The 21,275-nt window shown below is 32.2% G+C and overlaps 1 protein-coding gene across 2 annotated transcripts in view; it reads left to right on the top strand.

Moving 5' to 3' along the window:
* Window positions 1-21,074, top strand: part of HBS1L (HBS1 like translational GTPase) — a 138,779-nt gene extending 117,705 nt beyond the window's left edge. Inside the window, exons 14-18 of one of the 2 annotated variants that reach the window (XM_051997801.1) lie at window positions 998-1,088; window positions 1,445-1,553; window positions 13,871-13,971; window positions 18,145-18,289; window positions 20,415-21,074. In XM_051997801.1, coding sequence (XP_051853761.1) covers window positions 998-1,088; window positions 1,445-1,553; window positions 13,871-13,971; window positions 18,145-18,289; window positions 20,415-20,426 — 458 coding nt within the window. In that variant the 3' untranslated portion in view covers window positions 20,427-21,074. Of the gene's footprint in view, window positions 1-997; window positions 1,089-1,444; window positions 1,554-13,870; window positions 13,972-18,144; window positions 18,299-20,414 lie in introns of those variants that run through there. The other variant, XM_051997802.1, reaches the window with a different exon arrangement.
* The last annotated feature ends 201 nt before the right edge of the window (window positions 21,075-21,275 follow it).

Raw genomic sequence — 21,275 nt, 5'->3', positions numbered from 1 at the left:
AAAATCAGTTTTAGTTAGAATGATAATTGCCTTGAGAAAGAATGGTAAGTGAAAAAGTTTGACTAAAATCAAATATATAAAGAATTATTAAATTTTTAATTGTTTTTCTCTTGAGATTTTTGCAGTATATTTAATTTTGCTTCTAACCACATAAAAATGTGAAGTCATAAAAGATATTTTAAAAGTATTCTCTGTTTCCACTCTGGACAAGAGGATATTCCTAACCTAGGAAATTCCAACTCAGTTTCTTTAAATTAAAATGTTAGTGGATAAAAAGTAGTTATTGTTTATTGTTTACCAATGTCTCTCCCAAGCTTTGGGTGGGTGTCTTCACCTACCTTGCCTTTTCCCTGGCTTGATATACTCTTGCCTTCGGTGTTTGCCAAAATAGAGGAGTCTTTGAGAAAGAAAGTTACAGAAATAAGTTAGAAGCAATATTAATCATGAAACCTAATTTTAAAATTCTTTATGATGTTATTTGTATACAAATCAACTCCATTATATCTACTTTTCTGGTTATTTTTATTCATTTCCTACCGCTTAACATGGGGTTGAGGGAAAATTTCAAGGCATGTTACTTAGCTATTCTGTTTGAAAAACTTTGAAAAACTTCTGGAACATGCTGTGCCTTTGTATGACAAACTACATATAACACTACCTTATGTTGCAATGTAAGTCCTTTTATTTTCAGAAAAGATGGTGAAGAACTGTTGACCATTCCTTAGAAAACTTGGGCTTAAAATCTGTATCAAATAAAGAAAAAGCAGCATTTTATAAGCAAATGAAAGTTATGTTATATATATCTAAGGTGATACCTTAGCAAAGTAAAGTCTAAAGGAAGTGTTTGACTTTTAGTCAAACTTATTACTATGTAGCCATTCATATTGAAAATGATGAGTAATGACTGATGAGACCTAAATGGCCCCAAGTCCCCTGGTTGTTTATAGCTCAGTATCTAGGTATTTCACTTTATACTTTGGTTTTTACTCATTTCCAGGAATCATGCTACATGATGAACCCGTTGATTGGGCAGCAGCAGGAGATCATGTTAGTCTCACCTTGGTTGGTATGGATATCATCAAAATCAAGTGAGTGCAAAAATTCGTTTAAACTGTTTTGAATATAGAGTCTAAAGACTTATATATATACTTTGCAACTCAGTGATTCATTTTTAAAAATTAGGCTTCATATTTACTGTGAACTTATACTTTTGTCTAGTTAATACTAATATTGAATATTTGTGAACATATTTATCACATTCTTTGAATGGGTTTTGCAAAGTAAGAAAATGATAGAAGATTACTGATGTGGAAACCACAAATACCCTAAACTAGAAGGTTGTATTCACAAAAAAAGTCCCTAATTAACTGCTGAACCTTTATTTGTAAATTGATTGAAAAGTATTTCCATTACACGCAAATATGTCTCTTCCCCTCTTTTGCAGTGTTGGTTGTATTTTCTGTGGTCCCAAAGAACCCATTAAAGCCTGTACTCGTTTCAAAGCTCGAATCCTCATCTTTAATATTGAAATTCCCATCACTAAAGGATTCCCTGTAAGTTTTTAAAAATGCTTATTTTGTTTCTTAAACTTAAAAAAAATATTATTTTTAAAAGAAACTTTGTATTCCAGTGCAACTTTCTGCCAAAATAAAAATAAAAACCTAAACTATTAACCTGCATTCTTGACACGTATTCTTTAACAGTCATGAAATATGTGGAAAATGCTTCTAGAAGTGATTACAGAGGGATTAATCTACCATTAAGGAAACTCCATTTGAAAATGTATGCCGTTAAATGTTGAAACAAACCAAAAAAAAAAAAAAATGCAAAATGTTACAAGAGTTTTAAAATGTTGAAGAATCAACTAAATAAAGGAATGCTGAACAAATTCATGGTGTGTGTATATTAATGTCATGCTTAATTATTGCAAGTTAATTAACATAATAATGATTGAGCCTTATTTTAGAATAGCTGCATTAATGCTCTGCTGTAGGGAATAATAAAATTTATAAGTAGGAGTAATAACTTTCTAAAAAAAATAAGTTATCATTCAGAAAATATTTTGTAGTAGATGGCAATCACTCTGCACATAAAAATTCTCAATAGAAAAATTAAAAGGCATACATCTTCCACTGACATATAAACCAGCCAATTTCTCAGATGACAATGAAGACAGGACTTAGTTAGCTACTATATTGTGGTTGGGTAGTCAATTATGAAGCAGATTCTTTATGGATGATTATGGTTTATCACACATAGTGAAATAAGATAGTATTTGAAATACTTAATTCTAATTCCCAGGTTTATTAACAACAGATTCTTGGGAGTTTTGTAAACTGGAAAATGTGAAAAGCATTAGACTATAAAATTTCCTTAGATATGAATTAAAAATTTTAAAATTATCTTTTCTTAAAAGAAAGGTATGATGAAGTCTTTAGAAACTGCATTTTATGATTATTATATTTCTTTGGAAGTTTATATTTTCTCAGGTATCAACATTGATAGCATAGAAAATAAATCCAGATATTTTTCTAGAAGATTTCTTCTATATTAGCTCAAGATTTTTTTCTCCTTTAGTCAAATTTTGTACTTTATTAAAAAAACAACTATCTTTTAGTAGGATTGAATTATTTAGAAAACATAAATGAATGTGTCACCAGTTAATATGTGTTCTGAAAAAAATCATCAGCAAGTTTTTAAGACGTAATTTGAGAGTAAAGATAGAATATGGTTAAATTTATAATATGCTTTTTGTGTATAATATATGCATAATTATTTGTGTTTATATGTTCATAGATATAGATATATACCTTTGAGATTAAGTAAGAAAGTTTCAGTTTTTAAGACTATTTCACACATCATTATAGTAATTAATGGAAAATTGTTTATAAATGTAGAGTATAAGTCAGAAATGATAGTTTCTAGTTCTGTCCCATATCATGGACTTCCTGCAAAAAAAGAGAGGATGAAAAATTTTTGTTTCATTGAAAATATATATGTGATTTGGGAAATTTCAATAAATTCTGATTTTATTGTAAAATATACTTTGAAAAATTAGTTGGTTTTGTTGTTTAGTTGTTTAGTTGAAATTGATGATTGAGCAAGTACAAGTTACTTATTTCTGATGCTGAACTCATTCTTAGAAAGTAGCATATCCTGTAAGTGAAAAGAGTGGAGAAATTACTAAATTATTTTATTTATGCAACTCTGTAATTGCAATTCACATTATTTGCCAATAAAGGCCATGAAGAGGTCAGTAGTTACTCTAAATAGTAATGCTGTCTTCCTGTCTTATGTAGATTCTTAAGCATGAAACGAAAGTTTTAAAGTACAGCTTAATTACATTCCACTTTCTATGGTAAGAGTCCTAATCTTGGAACTGTAAGATCCTTAGGCTGAGTTCTGACATTGCTATTTAAACCAAATACATGGTTCTAGACAAGTCATCTAATACCTGATACTATCCTGCCTGTTTCCCAGGGTGGCTTATGAAAAGCCTTTTTTAAACTTTAAAATATTATATACATGAGTTATTAATTCATATATAAATACCAAATTTACATTCAGTGATAAATTCAGCAGACATTTCAACAAAAATGTTATGTATAAAACACTCTTAGGAACAAAAGAATTATAAAATACAGTTAAGACGATCTCTAGTGTCATAGTCTATTGGAAGAATAATGCAAAAACACAAATCATGATGAAATGTGTTTCAAAAAACGAGATCTACAATCAAATAGTTCATCATTCTTTGTTGATTTTAGAGTAACAAGTCAGTTTCAGGAGTGGGAGGAATGGAAGTATAATTATTTTCTTTAAGTATTTCGATTAGATTTTTCTGCTGCTTGGCCCTAAAGGACAGAACACAGGAAGTGTGGATTGAAGTGCTGAGAGGCAAATTCTTATTCATTATAAAGAAAATCTTAATAGAAGTGCTGAAGAGACAAAAAGACTAGTTGTTGGTTCCCTGAAACAAGCTTAATGAGTACTTGTTGGGAATGTTATAGACAGGGATTCCTTTTAAGAAATAGGTGGAATTAAATAATTTCTGAAGTCTCTTTTCTTTTGGAGGATTCTGTAATTGGAAAAAGGTGAGTGGAAAAAATGTACTTCATATTGATTGAGTTTAAATAAAATTATGTTTTTATTAAGGAGCAGTAGATTATTATGTTTAAGTCAACAGTATATGCTCATTTATCAACATACAGATTTTTCATAATAGAACCCATTCCTTCTTGACTAGAAAACTATTCCTGCTCTCCATATGGATTAGAGTCTGTATTATGTTTAAGCTATATGCCAATCCCTTAAGGATCATGCTATGAATTTTTAAAATTTAGTATTTATTTTTCCCCAATAACATGTAAAAATAATTTTTAGCATGTTTTGAACAGTTTTAGTTCCAAATTCTTTACCTTCCTCCCTACCCACTCATTCAGAAGACAAGCAATTAAATATTTATGCCTATAGTCATGTAAAACACATTTCCACATTAGTCATGATGTAAGAGCAAAGATGGACCTCCCCTTTCCCCCCCAAAAAAAGATAAAATAAAACAAGAACCTTAAGGAAAATAAGGAAAGTTTAAAAAAAGGTATTCTTCAGTTTATTCAGATACCCGATATTTTTTATCATAAGTTCTTCAGAATTATCCTGGCTCATTGTATTACTGAGAAAAAGTGAAGTCATTCACAGCTGATCATCCTAAAATATTTGTTACTTTGTACACAGTACATTTCACTTTGTATCAGATCAAGTTTTTCTGAGAGGATCCTCTCATTTCTTATAGCACAAATAGTATTCCTACAGTTTGTGCTGCCATTCCCATTTGATGAGTATCCCCTTGATTTCCAGTTCTTTGTCACTAGAAAAGAGCTGCTATAAATATTTTTGTACAAATAGATCTTTTTTCCTTTTTTAAAAAAATTTCTTTCTGGATGCACACCTCATAGCAGTATTGGTAGGTTCAAGGGTTTTTAATGTCCTTTGGGCATAGTTCCAAATTGCTCTATGGAATAGTTGAATCAGTTCACAGTTCCACCATTAGTGTATTAATGTCTCATTTCCCCCACATCTCCTCTTTGTCATTTTTCTTTTCTATTAACTAAACTAATAGGTGTGAGATAGTACCTCAGAATTGTTTTAATTTGCATTTCTCCAGTAGTGATTTAGAGCATTTTTTTTTATATAGCTATAGATAGCTTTGATTACTTCATCTGAAAACTACTCATATCTTTTGATCATTTGTCAATTGTGTGATGGTTCTTATTTCTATAAATTTAACTCACTTCTCTATATGTTTGAAAAACTTCAAAAATTTTTTCATAGTTATTATTGCTAACTGTAATTTCCTCCATCTTTTGCCCCCTTTTGTTTATTTTATTCTCTCTTTGCTTTCACCCTTGCCTTTCAAAAATAGTTTGTTTCTGACTACCATCTCCCCAAATATGCTCTTACTTCTAACACCCTAACCCCATTTCTATCCCCTTCTCCTCCTACTTTTCCTATAAAGTAAGATAACATTTCTATACCCAAGTGAATATGTATATTATACCCTCTTTGAGCCAATTCTGAGGAGAATAAAGTTCACTTACTCATCTTCTCCATATCTCTTACTTTCCCTTCCACTATAAAAGCTTTTTTTTGCCTTTTTTATGTCAAATAATTTACCCCATTTTACTTCTCCCTTTCCCTTTCTTCCAGTGCATTCTTTTTTTTCCCCCTAGATTTCTTTATATTCAACTCACATCTGTACCTAATAATGAAAAAAGTTCTTATGAGTTAGAAGTATAATCTTCCCATGTAGAAATATAGATTATTTAGCCTTATTAAATCCCTTATGATTTCCCTTTTCTGTTTACCTCCTTGTGCTTCTCCTGAGTCCTGTAATTGAAAGTCAGATTTTCCATTCAACTCTAGTCTTTTCATCAAGAATGCTTGAAAGTCCTCTATTTCTTTAAACATCCATTTTCCCCCTTGAACAATTATACTCAGTTTTGCTGCATAGCTGATTATCATTGTAATCCTAACTTCTTTGCTCTCTGGAACATCATATTCTAAGTCCACCACTCCTTTAAGGTAGAAGCTGCTAAATCTTGTATTTTTTTGACTGGGTCTCCATGATATTTAAATTTTTTTCTTTCTGGCTGCTTGCAATATTTTCTCTTTGACTTGGGAGTTTTGGAATTTGGCTTTTATATTCTTGGGAGTTTTCATTTTGGGATCTCTTTCAGGAGGTAATCAATAAATTCTTTGTACTTTTATTTTACCCTCTTTCTAAAATATCAGGATAGTTTTCCTTGATAATTTCCTTGAAAGATGATGCCTAAGCTCATTTTTAAAATCATGGTTTTCCTATAGTCTATCTCCTGGATCTATTTTTTTCCAAAGAGATATTTCACATTGTTTTCTCTTTTTCTTTCAATTCTCATTTTTAAGGAATTATTTTCTTCTTTTTCATTTTGCCAATTCTACTTTGTAAGGGAATTTTCTTCAGTGAATTTTTGTGCCTCTTTTTTCATTTGACCTATTTTGCTTTTCCAGGCATTCTTCTCATTGGCTTTTTGTACCTCTTTTACCATTTGGCCCATTCTGTTTTTTAAGATGTTATTTTCTTTTGTATTGTGTATATGTGTGTGTGTGTGTGTGTGTGTGTGTGTGTGTGTGTGTGTGTGTGCATGCCTCCTTTACCAAGCTGTTGACTCTTTTTTCATGATTTTCTTACATCTCATTCTCTTTCCAATTTTCCTCTACCTCTCTTGCTTGATTTTCAAATTCCTTTTTGAGTTCTTCCATGGTCTGAGACCAATTCATATTTTTCTTGAAGCTTTGACTTTGTTTTTTTCTGAGTGTGTGGTTTGATCTTCCTTGTCACCATAGTAGCTTTCTCTGGTCAGAATTTTTTTTTCTGTTTGCCCATTTTTTGTCTTTTAACTCTTTGCTAAATTGGGGCTCTACTTCTAGGATGGAGGGCATACTGTTCCAAAGTAAGGGGTTTTGTGTAGCTGTTTTCAGAGATACTTCTAGGGAGCTACAAGTTTTTATTTCTTCCTAAATAGTATGATTTGAGATGTATTTACTGCTCTCTTGACCTATGCTCTTCTATGTGAACAACCACAAGTACTCTTTTCTGCCCTGAAACTAGCCTTTGAAGGGTCCTTTCTCCTCTGTGGTTGCAAGCTACTCCTCATCCTGGGGCAGTCACCTCAGACTGTGGCCTGAGACTGAGTTTTGAAAGTGACAGAATTCTGTCCCTAGTGCTAGGAGAGAGCTCTGTAATCATTCTTCCCTTACCATCCTCTAAGAATTTATTTATTTAAAACTTAAATACAAAATAGAAAAAGATTAAAGGAAAAAAAATTGCCATGTATACAGGAGAATATGAGAGGATTAAAAATACGAGACAATATCCATTTCAAGAAAGCCTGTTAGGATTCTTACAAAGTGCTAAGTCAGTTGTCTAATTTTAGCATCTTGCTTAGCAGTTCTCTAGTTCAAGAGTTCACACCTTTCACACCTTTAAGAGTTTACACATTAGCGTTTGAGATTCACAACTCAGGAACCCACAATCCCACTCTCTTGGAGGAAGAGTTGACCTTTGAGTTCACACCTCTAAAAGCATATAAAAGGAAGAGCCTCAGTCAGGAGTCAGTCGGTTTAGGAGATTGAGAAGCCAGAGACTGCAGTCAGGCAGAAGTGGGAGATTTGGAAGAAGAGAGGCTGAAGCTGGAAGAGGCAAAAGACTAGCGGCAAGAGCTCTTGGAACCAAGGAGGGAGATAGGCCTCTAAGAAAACTAACTGGGCTATTTTGGAAGAGACAATAAAGAATCTGAAATTTTAACAGCTGGCTGCATTTGAGGTGATTATTACACTGAAGTGAAACTAAGGCTGTCTCCAGAAGTCCCTCAGGAAACCTGCTTCCAGAGAATCATTATATTTGAGAAAAGAACACTACAAAAGCCTATATAATAAATACTACACACGTGTTCAGAGCTTATCCATCTTTTCTTTGCTACCTTGTAGGTTTTCTTTTGTTCTCTGCTGTGCATATTTTACTTTATTCTTTTTTTCCCCTTTCCTCCCTACCATGTTCTTCAAAGCTAAGTTTAAGTGCAGATATATTTATACATATTCATATATATACATATATACATGTTTATATACACGTGCATATCTATATTCACATGTATATGTGTATGATTACAGATATCTATGTATATATACATATATATACATAGATATCTGTAATCATACACATATACATTTATATACATCTCTGTGAGGCTGTACTTTGCTTGTTTATTCTGGTTCTCTGAAAGGATGATGTCATTCTACTTAAGTATTTTCTATATTTTTCTAAATCCATCAACTTATTATTTTTTACATCATGGAATTTTTCAACCTTATATTATCTAGTTGGTTTTTTTTTTTAAATAGTCTAAAACATATTAATTAATATGGCTGACAAATAGTACAGTTTTCCGATTTTTTTTTTTAACTTTAATTTTTTAGATCAAGGATATCTAGCCTTGCTTTTTTTTCCCTGGTAAATTCTATTCCTACTCGTTATTATTTTTGCTTGTATCTCTTATTTCCTATCCCTGCTTACTCCTCTGCTTTACTCCTACCTATTAACCTATCTTGCATCTATAATCCCTCATTTATCCTCTCAACTCACCCTTTCTCTTCCTCTTTATCCCATTCCTGTTAATCTACATACTTTATCCTTTTCCCATTACCTACACACCCTTCTATAGTACACTTTATTCCATCTCCTCTTCTTACTTCTTTATAGCTAGGAAATTTTGTGCCCTTTTAGATATATATGTATTGTTTCCTCTTTAACTCATTCCCAATATAAAATTCCAGAACTACTAGTCCTTCTCCCCCATCTAATTCCTTTATGTCAGTCAGTTCTTCCTCTTGGATCTCATTCATATAACCTAATTACTCTTTTTATTTTTTTTTCCTACACAGTTTTACTTTTTAGAATTACATTGTACTCAGCTCTATGGCAATTTTAGTTTTGAACTACTCAATTACCAATTACAATTTTAGACATATGATTTACATTTCAATATATAAAACATAAACAGTTTGTCTTTATTCAATTCCTTGAACTTTTTCTTTATACTTATGTTTCTCTTGAATCTTATATGCAAGACATTGAAGATTCATTTTGTTATTGTTGTTTAGAATTATGCTTAACTTTTCTGGGTATGATATTTTTAGCTGCAACCCTAGTTCTTTTGATCTTTGATATATAGTGTTTCAAGACCTACTTTCTTTTAATGTATCCACTGCTTGTTGCATAATTGTTTTTGTCTTCAAGACTCTTCTAGTTGGTTAACTTTTTTTTCATAATCTTTTTTTCTTGTATTTTTTTTTTGTCTTTTTTGGTTTTTTTCTCAGTATTTCTCATTTGATTTTTAAATTCTTTTTTGAGTTCTGTAAATTCTCTCTGACCAAGGAGCCATTTAACATCAGTCTTTGGGGTAGAAGAAGCTTTAAAAAAATTTTTTTTTAAATTTTGGGGCCCTCCTCTGAAGACAAACCTGGGTCTTCCCTATTCCAATAGTAATTTCTATGTTTGTATTCTACTTTGCTGGTTAATTTTTTTAAAAAAGAGAGAGAAGTATTAGTGTAAACACTGCTAATTGGGAAGTGGGGGATAGTATCTCTAGCTTCATTTCAGCTTTCCCCTCTGACTTGGAACCCCAAACCAAAAGCTCCACCAAAAAAGTCCCTTCTCCACTGCTTTTGTATTCACCGGGGGTGCTGGCTTATTTTCACCCAGAGCTGCTTCTCAGCAGCACAGCTGGGCCTGGGGTTCCTAATCAGCCAAGGTTCACTCAAGTCTTCCCAGATTCAGATCCCAATTCCAAATGCAGTCTGAAGGTGAGAGTTTCTGTGGTCTTGCTGAGGCTCAGGTCAAACCCAGCTAGCCCAAGGGGTCCCCACTTGGTGTTTGTGTAGAACTAGCCCAAAGGTGGTTGCACTTCACACTGGTTAATCCTGTCCTGAGGTCTTCAGAAGACCCTGTTCTGCCCTCAAGTCGTCTTTGTTTTTTAACCAGTCCATGTTTGCCCTGATGCACAGATTTTTTCTGTTTGTGGGGGAAATTTACTGACTTACTCCTCTGTCTTCCCAGAATCTTCCTCTGACAGTATTCTTTAATTATCTCTTGTATTATTGTATCAAGATCCTTTTTTTGATTGTTGTTTTCAGGTAGTCCAGTTATTCTTAAGTTTCCTCTCCTTGATCTGTTCTCCAAATCTGTTGTTTTTCTTGTAAGATCTCTTGTTCTCTTCTGTTTTCATTCTTCCTATTTTGTTTTATTATTTCTTGGCTTCTTATAAAGTTGCTGGCTTTCCCTTGCCTAATTCTAGTTTTCAAGGAACCATTTTCCTTAAGATTCTGGATTTCCTTTTCTAGTTGGTTGACTTTCTTTTCCTAATTTTTTTTTCCTTGCATTGTCTTTATTTTTTCATTTTTAGTTTGGTTTTTAGTTTTTCCTTAGTCTCTCTCCTTTGATTTTTAAAATCTTTTTGAGTTCTTCTATGAATTTTTTCTGGCCAGGTTACCAATTAACATTATTCTTTGGGATAAGAGAGGGTTTTTTAAATTTCAGTTTCTTCCCCTGATGGTGAACCATGGTCTTCCCTATTTCCATAGTAACTCTTTAAATTTGAGTTCTTTCTCCTTTGCCTGCTCATTTTTTTTTTTTTTAAATTTGTGGCAGATTGTTGGTGTAATTTCATGTAAGTCTTGGGGTATGGAGAATGGTTCCTCTGGCCTCAGATCTTCCTTCAGTTTTACCCTTCTGTAAGAAACCAAGAACTCCTGCCTTTCTGTAAGTGCCATAGCTAGCAGTGTTCCTGTTCCACTGCTTCTGCGCTTACAGTGTCTGCTGGTTTCTTTTTTGGTCAGGAACACATCTAGACAACACAGGCAGGCTTGCTATTTCTACCAATAGAGTTTCTCTCAATCTTCCCTGACTCAGATTTCTTATTCCTTACAATATTTAAAACATGAAATCTCCTATAGTAGGGGCTGATACTATCTCCCAACACAGTTAATCTCAGGACTCCCTGCTTACTGTTTAAGAAGAACTAGTCTGGAGGTGTTTAAAATTCGCATGGGTCAAACCACTTTCCTGATATCTATCTTGAAATCTTCTTTGATTGTTCTATGAGGATAACTGTTTTATCACAACTAAATTTGTTTTTACACTTTACATTTACTCTGAGGCACAACTTTATCTTGTTTGTGGGGAAAATCTAGAGAACTTATAATTTTCTAATGTGCCATCTTCCTAGAACCCTCTCGTAATCTCCTTCTGACCATTTACTGGTCAAACCTCTTCTGACCCCTTACTGTTTGTGGGTTGAGAGCTCTGGAAGCAGCCACTGCTTTTGCTATTGCTGAGTCAGTAAGGCCTCATGGTATGCTGGGACTAGGTATGAGCTGGCGTGAAGTAGACTGGATTGTGTTCCATTCTCACTCAAGTGCAACAGATCTTTCTTGCTGACCTTCTAAATTGTCTTTGGCTGGAAAATTATTTCACCTCTTCCTTTTGTGGGTTCTGCTGCTTTTTGCATTGTTTTATGGAATTATTTACAAGTGTTCAGAGAAGTTTTAGGGAGAGCTCAGCCAAGTTGTTACCTTTTCTCCTATCTTGGCTCCTCCTCCATATTCTCAATTCTTACATCTACATATCTGAGAAGGAACCAGGAATTGGGTATGCTTGTCACCTGGACCCCCAGTTGCTGGTTCTAGCTTTCTCTCACATAATTGAGACTTAACTGTGAGCAATTTTTCTTCCTAGTGTGCCATCCAAACTTGATTCAGGGGAGGAATCAAAGCCTAGAAAAGTAAAATGATTGCCCCTAAGCTTACATAGGAAATCAGTGTCAAGATTAAGCCAGTTTATAGAGGGTTGACTTAAAATGTAGTTAAATAAACATTTACAAAGTGCCTGCTACATGAATGATGCCATGATAGTATTAGGGGTATTAAAAACAAATACAAGACTGCTCTAAAGAACTGATAGTTTGTTGAAAGGATCCCACATATTCACAGCTTAAGAAATGCAAGGTAATTGGAAGGAAAGAATGGTTAACATCTGGGCATGGATGTTAGATGAGGATGGAGAACTAAAACTTTCACAAAGGAGATGCCAGCTGAGCCTAAAAAGTACTAAGGGTCCTGAAGGAAACAAATTAAGAGGGACATGAAGGACAGCCTGGGAAAAGATAGAGGGGTAAGAGAGGGATAAGAAGTGGGATATCATTTTGGGGAGCTCTAAACTAGCTTGATTGAAATGTAGGGTATGAGATAGGAATTAGTGTGAAATAACTTTAAAGATGGAAACCTATTTGTAGTTGGCTTTAAATAACAAACTGAGGAATGTGTATTTGATACTAGAGACAGAAGGGAGCTCATGAAAATTTTTGAGCAACAAAATTACATGCCTTTGCTTTAGGAAAATTGTTTTGGCAGCTGCGTAGAGGATGGATTATACATGGGAGAGAATGGCATGTAAAACTGATTTTACTGAGTTAAAGAAAATAGCTTAGTTGTCTGCTTTGTTATATTAAAGAGTACTGAGTTAGTACTGAGTTAATACTGATAGAAGCTATTATTCTGAGAAGTAACAGTGGCCAAAGACAGAAGAAAAACTCTAGGTCTACTTAAAATTTAAGAGCAAATATCCAGCACAGCTCAATGGCTTATGATTTCATTATATTGTAGCATAATGCACTTATTGGTGTGAATTTAAATCTGAGTTACTAGAGACTGTATCCTGCAAATCAATACTTAATAAGTTTTAATAGAATTACTCTAATAAGAATGAGATAATACATTTGATATGCTTTAGTGAGGTTTTTGTCTTTTAACAGAAGTAACATTAAAAGGTAAAACTTGAAATGAGATAATACATTTGATATGCTTTAGTGAGGTTTTTGTCTTTTAACAGAAGTAACATTAAAAGGTAAAACTTGAATTATCTGGAAATTCATTTAACATATGACATTTTGCTTGACTTTGGTATCTTTTTGATGCCACCATTCAGGGAATCGGGGATTTATACCCTTGGGTCTATGGTCATTCCTCTCTACTTCTGCAGTATCCCTTCTTGTACCCTGTTTAGTCCAGAAAAGCTTATCATTTAAAGGACACTTTTGCCACAGGTCAGAAAAAATCTATTTATGGGTTTCATTGTCTTCTTGGGCACACATTTACAATTCATTTATACATTTGATTACTTTGGGGAAGTTGAATTAGGCAAGGCAGTGTGATGCTTTTGCATGTATTGTATAATGCATAGTCTGCATAGTAAATATTCATTGACTGAGGAAAAAACACCACAACATAATAGAATGGAAAGAACATTGGCCTTGGAGTCAGGATATCTAAGAAGAGTTCTAATTTCTTACTGATAAAGTAAATATGAGATCTCTAAACCATTCTAAATTTTCAAAATTCCACTATTCTATGGTTCTCATTTTCCAACAATGCTAGTTACTCTATCTACAAACTTAAGAGCACGGAACACAAAAGGCAGATGAATGAATAGGAGAGACATGCAAACACACACACACACACACACACACACACACACACACGCACACACGCATACACGCACAGAGAGAGAGAGTTTTATAGTATAGTCTGACATCTACAAGGAGTTTTCAGTCTTCTTAGGGTGGTCAGAATTGTCAGATCTGAATAATTAGAGAATAATATATAATTGTACATATAAATGCTGAATTAAATATAGTCAGTGCTACAATATATAGTATAGGATGACATAAGATGAACTGCTATTTGGCATATTTTTAATTTCCTTCAATTTTTATTTTAGGTACTGTTACACTATCAAACTGTAAGTGAACCTGCTACCATCAGAAGATTGATTAGCATCCTGCACAAAAGCACTGGTGAAGTCACAAAGAAAAAACCCAAGTGAGTGTTTTCACAATGTAGAAATGCCAGCAAGTAATATGGTGTTTTAGACTTAATTTACAAAATATTGTTCTTAATAAATAAAATTATATTTTCAGTGTTTTCATTAATATTTTAAAAAGTTGATAGTAAGGTCTTATTAATTTATATAGGTGGGAATGCCAATAGTAGATTTACTGTGCTGATTATTCCTGAGAATAAACTGTGGAAGTGTGGTTAAATGATGTCAAATTCTACATACTAAGTGTTATAAATATTTAAATTGTCACTGATTTTTCAGATGGAATTGTATTGTCCTTATATTCCTGTTAACCCCCCCCTTTCTTGTCCCTCCCCTCTAATACCCTTCTCCCTACTATGGCTACATGACTACTTGACTATATGACAACTCCACTGAAGTTTATTCACCTTGCTGGCTTAACTACTGTTCTTGGTTTGACTTTGTTCACCTGGTAATCTGGCTACATGTTAGCATCTACAATGTCTGCTGTCAAGATAATATTCCACTTTGGAGAAATTGCAGTTATTTAGTAGTAAAAAGTGTACTCTGATGACATAATTTTCCTGAGAGAAGGTACAGATTATTTCTTCTTCACAATCAAGTTCTAAGTGTTGAATGCTTTCTAAAAACATCCAATTTTCAATAGAAGTATGAGCCTTAAGCATGATCAGAAATTCAAGAATTGGTCTTCTAATCACTCCACGTTATGGGAACATATTCTCTTCTCCTATTTTAGGTCATATTATATGGAAATCCACTGAAACAACAAAAAAAAATCTTTTCTAGAATGACTTGAGAAAGAAAGTCATTTTACTCATTTACTTTGACTCAGCTCCAACTATTAGAAAATGTTTCTTTATGTTGAGTGAAAATTTGCTTTCTTAATCATGGCCTCTTATTTTGCTTTATGGCACATTTCGTCATCTTTAAGATTAAACCTCCCCACTTCCCCATATGGCATACATAAATAAGATCTTGGATCTATTCTGGAAGAAGCCTTAGTGGTCAAATAGTCCAATCTCTTAATTTTATAATTGAGAAAACTGAAACCCTGAGAGTTAATTCATTTGCGTAAGGTCTCACAGATCAGGAATTGAAAAGCTGTGGTTGTTCTTTTATGTTCTTTTATAGATCCAGTTCTCATTGTGCTTGATCTTGCTGCCTTCTGTTCCTAATTCTCTTAAGAATTTTCACTTTGTCAGCATCTCTCTAAAAATGTGATGCCAAGAATTTAAACATAATACCCCAGTAGACATTAGATTTATATAAGACATAGTGGATCCCACTTAAACTGGATGGAACTCCTGATGATGTGTTGTAAGACTGCATTAACTTTTTGCTGTCATTTGTTAGCTTATGTTTTACCTTGAAATTAACTAAAAACCATGTCTTTTTCATAAGCCACTATTCAGCCAAGTCTTTTCCAGTTTTCTACTTTTATACTTAGCCTTTTGATTCAGAGTTCAGAAGACAGTTATTCTAATTGTAGGTCTTGAAATATAATATAGAGTAATTTTGTTAGTTTTAGCCTATTTTTAAAGTCTGTAGTTATTTTAAAATAATTGCTTCTGACATGTAACAAACATATTAAATGATTTTTTAAAGGTTTTTGTCATCTAAAGATTTTTATCCCTGGGCCCTTATTCAAATTAATGATCATGTTGAATCAAACAAAAAACAGAGGCCTGTGGAAATGCAATAGATTTGCCTCCAGGTTAACATGATTGCATTAATCAATCATTTTATTTGATTGTGAATCTTTTTTTATTATCCAGTCTACCTTTCTTCTTGTTGTCCATAATGATATCATGATAGATTTTATTAGATGATATTTAGATCAGTATAAACTTATTTTTAGTTTTTTCCTGATCTGTTTGTGGATCATACTTTTAAATAATGAAAATAGTTCATTTGGGCATTACTTGTTCTTAGCTCAATATAATTTATAATAGTCACTCTTCCTGAGTGCTTATAAGTCATAATTTAGATAAAAGCCATTCATAAATGTTAAAGTAATATAAAATGATAATTATTATTTTAAAAAGATTTTTGAAGTTGCTTCAATTAAATAAATGTAGTTTCACCCTTTTTAAAAATAAGTTCAGCATTTGCCTTTTTTTAGTCTTCTGGAACTACTTTTGTGACCCACAGTCACAAAGTCAAAGATTTCCAAAAGCAGTCCATTGATTACATCTGCAAAGTTATTTCAGTTCTCTGTAATAAAATTTATGTAGGTACCTAAATTTAGCTGCTTTTCTTCTTTTTTTTTACTACTCTTAGACTTGCAGTCTTTTTTAGCCATATTTGAAAATCTACTTATTTGGGAAAGAAGATGACAGTGGGAAAAAAATAGTAATTTTACTTTCTTTCTATTACCTAATGTTATAGGTTGTTCCAAGCAATATTTTTTTTCATTCCTTGTTTAAAGCTCCTTATTCTGAATGTAATTAAATCTTCCTTTGCTTCAGCTTCAGTTCATTTCCCCTTCCTGCCTTATTGAAACTGTACAGATTTCTTACATTCTTAGTTATGTACCAGCTTAGTGCATATCGTTGTTTTTTTTTTTTAAGGGATGGTGGAAAGAGGATGACAAGAATATGGAGTCAAACAAAACAGATTTCTAACATTGATTGTGTTCAAAAAGAAATATCTCAATCAATATTCAAAAACATATCTCAATCTCTGTTACCAGATATTAGGGAACTGGGTCCTCCATATTTGTGAGTAGTCAGTATGTTCATCATAGTTCCTAAGTCCTTTACAAATTCTTGGTTGTTTATGGTATTGTTAGTGTATAGAGTGTTCTGTTTTACAAAAGTCTGGGGCACAGTGCTGACTGGTCCAATGTTTCCTTGTTTTCTACAATACACATGAACATAAGTTTCTGCTCGCTTTTTTTTCTCCCCAATATCCCTATTTAGGTTCATTCTACTAACTGTTTTCTGACTGGTCATAGTAAGTCTAGAGTTATAGTTCTTGTCTCTTTCTTTGCTAAGAATTGAAGTAGTTAGCAAGGTAAGTTAAGAAATTAAATCTGGTGCTTTATCCATGTTGTTCCAGACATATTTTCTCTATTCATTCAGCTTGTTAAAGCATATGATTTCACCAGTCTTCAGTAATAGCCTACATTTAAATATAGTGCTATGAGGTTTACAAATGGATATAATGCCTTAAGATTTATAAATTTTTTGGAGTGATACAAGCTCCTATGGTCAAATTCTGCTTCTCTTGCTTAATAGAAAATTTTGAATAAGTCATTTAACATTTTGAGTTTTAGTTTCCACATCTATAAAATAAATATTTGACTGAATGCGCTTTAAATCTCCAAATACTATGAATTCTTATATTCTTTTGTTTTTTTGAAAATGTAATTTGAGTATCTCAACAAGAGGGAGACATAATGGAATAGTCAGGGGAAACCAGGAACTTTGCTCAAACATTCTTAACCTATAAGAATGTACACATTCTTCCTTTACACATTCTTACTTATAAGAACTTCATTTGTTCTAATGTACATCTTCTTTTAAAAGTCACTAGTTACTACCTAAGAAAATTTAAGCCTATAGAGTAGTTCACACATTGATATCAGTTCCATTAGTCTGATAATTAGTTTGCTTTTTTTTTTTAATCACTAACTAGCATCTATTAATCTATGGAGGTTTGTTTATTTATTGAATGGGTGCTTTGATTTAGAGTGGAAAGTTACCTCTGAGAAGAGCAGATTAGAATAAAATACAGAAAGCTCAGGGAACGCTTTTGGTAGCCAGAGAGCAACATTTTATGAGAGATTATAGAAATTGAAGATGATGGTACCAAAGACAAACTTATTTTTGTTTTTATTTTTGCCTAGGGCCCTGATGATGGGTAGTATGAATCTTTGCCATTGAACATCTTGTTTATGGTTAATTTTATTATTACTTGATCCTTGATTGTAATAATCTATGAAGAAAAGACATTGTAATGATAGTAACAGCATTTTTATAAATCAGTGGGAAAATATACACAGATTAGTGTTTCAGGGTTTGATGTTTGTCTTATAATTGATCCAAAATTACATGTCTGTGTGTATTTATTAATCATAGTTTATGGTTTTGCCTATATTTTTTAAAAAAAGCTTCTTTGTTATGTTACTTTAGTTGTAACTATGTCCAAATAATTGTGTTTTTTGACAGGTTGTTGACTAAAGGCCAGAATGCTTTAGTAGAACTACAGACACAAAGACCTATTGCTCTTGAATTATATAAGGACTTTAAAGAACTGGGCAGATTCATGTTGCGTTACAGTGGTTCTACTATAGCTGCGGGTGTTGTCACTGAGGTACAGTAATATGGTTATGTCACTAATGTAAAAATGTTTATATAGAAGTTGAAAGAAAATGTGGATTATGGTATTAGTAAATAATTTCTGAATTCATTTTTCTCTCCCTTATTTTACTTTTTTATTTTTAAATAACAAATATTTTAAAAATTATCTCCCATTTCCCATTCTCCATTGAGAAAATTCCAACATATAAAACAAAACAAAAGAAAAGGAAAATAAACTTTCTTCAAACCAAACTTGATAATCTCAAAATAGTCTTTTTCCTTAAATTACCTATCCTGATTAAGCATATGAAATTATAGTCTCAAGAAGCATTCTGTTTTCTTAATTTAAGAAAAACATAAGTCTCATTTTAAAGGATGGCTTATTTATTTCACAGGAGTGCTTTTCATTTGGTAGAAGTTGAAGATTTAAGTAGCTTTATTCTTCCTATTTTTTGGAAAATATTTTTGTAATATGATTCCATTTTTTTCTTTTTCTTCCAGCTTCCCCTCTCCCATTTGTTGATAAAGAGCAAAGCTGTAATAATAATAAAAATAGCTCAAATGAAATGATTCCATTTTTAAAATTTACTTTTATAAATCTTTCTAGAGCTTATATAATATTCCAAAAAGTCAGACCTAACCCTGGTCTTAAGTCTGATACAGACTAACTATACAATCTTGATCATTATTTCATCTGTAGACTTTAATTTCTTTAACTGTAAAATCATGTCGTAGTATATATTCTCTGAGATCCTTGCTAGAACTAACATTGTATAACATTTCAGGAAACCTCAAATTATGAAAAACAAGATCTATCTGGTTGACAGTACACATAGAGAAATTACATTCTTTACATTATGATAGTAAATATTAATTTTAGGAACATTTTGACTTGAAAAATCAAGTTTAACTTTTGAAATTTTTTAATAATAGCTATTAATTTTCAAAATATATGCAAATATAGTTTTCAACATTCACCCATGCAAAACCCTGCATTCCAAGTTTTTCTCCCTCCCTCTCACCATTTCCCTTAGACAACAAGCAATCCAATATATGTTAATGTGCAGTTCTTCTATTTCCACGTTTATCATGTTGCGCAAAAAAAAAAATCAGATCAAAAAGGAAAAAAATGAGAAAGAAAGAGCAAAAAAAAAAGCAAGCAAGCAAGCAAAAAAAAAAAAAAAACAGCAACAAAAAAGATGAGAATACTTATATTATGATCTACATTAAATCCCTCCAGTCTTTTTTTTTGGATTGAGATGTCTTTCTCCGTCACAAGTCCATTAGAATTGACCTGAACCTCATCAAATTTAATTTTTAAAAAATGGATTTCATGATTTTAGATTTTTAAGATTGACATTTAAACTGATTGTACTTTAAGCAACATCAAAGTTACATTTATCATATTCATAGCTTTTTTCTAAGATACCAAAACTTTCATGAATTTTTTACATGTATTTCAGCAATTCAAGAATTAATCATTTTATTGATGTTTCCTTCACTAATTTTGAGAACCTAGTAGATAGTCTTTAAATGTTACACTAGCCAAAATTCCTCATATTGCATCCAACTTGGTGATGAGCCATTATTTAGCAAGGGTAGTTCTAAGATGACAGGTGGCAGTAAAGCTCCTAATAACTATAAATCTGTGATTCCATTATCTTTTTATATCTCCCTGTTGGATTTTCCAAAGCTTGGACTTCATTGGCATAGCCTTTGAAAACTCAGGGTATAGTTCTATAACACCATATAGTATCTGGGTAGGACTACAGTAACTAAAGTTATAAGTATATTAAATAAAGCATTTAAAAAAATGTATTTGCCATAGTATAATCAGAATTTAAGAAGTTCAGATGGATTTTAGAGGTTGTTATGGTTCAAACTCTTCATTTTACAAATGTGGAAGGGAACAGAATCTAGTCAAAGAATTTCAAGGAATAATGAAGTCAGCTGAAAAATTAGAAAAGTTGTCAGAGATAGAAATAATGAATTCATTGGGTAAGAAGAAAAAGTTTCTCCTCAATTTGTCAGGTACATTCCTTGTAGGTTGTTGTTTTTTGTTTTGTTTTGTTTGGGTTTTTTTGGTCTGTTATGAGATTAATTAAATCATAGTAATTGTACTTTTTTTTTCCCCCCAGATTAAAGAATGACAATGGGATCAGGACTATCCTTTAACCAAAGGCCATGACTCAACTAGACCTCTATTTTTAAAGAATCCTTTTATTCCAGATAAAGAAACAACATACATTTAAGCATTTAAAATGAGGGGGAGAAATTTAAGCTGCAGTAGACTGCTAGGAAGTATTAACATTTTATCCTGCAAAACAAAATGCCAACTGACAAGGGAATGCCACCTTCGCACCTTCATTTCAAAAATATTTTCCAAATGAAATTTTAGTTAGGTGTGGCTCACCAGAGTTATGAAAATTATCAGAAAGATATATTAGAAGACATTAAATCATCATGAAATGGAGTCTATTTCCAGCCAAATATCAGAATGTTTACAGTTTTTTCTTTTGATTTGTGAATTTACTGCACATTCTTTTAGGAAGCTTGACTAAATTAGGCTGTTACTATAGTTAAAAGTTAACTTGGATCTTTTTTTTTCAAGTTGACTAAGGAAGAATTTGCTGACTTTTTTGAGAAAGGCATATTGTGTTGAGCACAAGAATGCCTCTCCCCCCAAAATAAATTTGAAATTGTTTAATTTGAAATTAATGGAAACTGCTCTGTTAGTGACCATATTATTTAAGAAATGTAAAACAAGTAAATAATAAAGTACCCTCGTTTGAGCATAACAGTACAATGTGTTTTGTTTCTTAGAATTTATAAGTTTTTACTACCTTTACTTAACAATTCCACATTATATTTATGCAGGGAACTTTCATATGGGTTTTTAATTGTTTTCAAAATAGTAGAATAAGATTAACCTATTTCAGAAAATCTCCTATTAATAATCAGGTCCATTTTTCTAACTCACCAATTGCTGTCAGTTTCTT

The sequence above is a fragment of the Antechinus flavipes genome, chromosome 4 (assembly GCF_016432865.1).
Source record: "Antechinus flavipes isolate AdamAnt ecotype Samford, QLD, Australia chromosome 4, AdamAnt_v2, whole genome shotgun sequence".
In the NCBI taxonomy this organism is placed as follows: Eukaryota; Metazoa; Chordata; class Mammalia; order Dasyuromorphia; family Dasyuridae; genus Antechinus; species Antechinus flavipes.
This window is presented reverse-complemented; position numbering and strand designations above follow the sequence as displayed.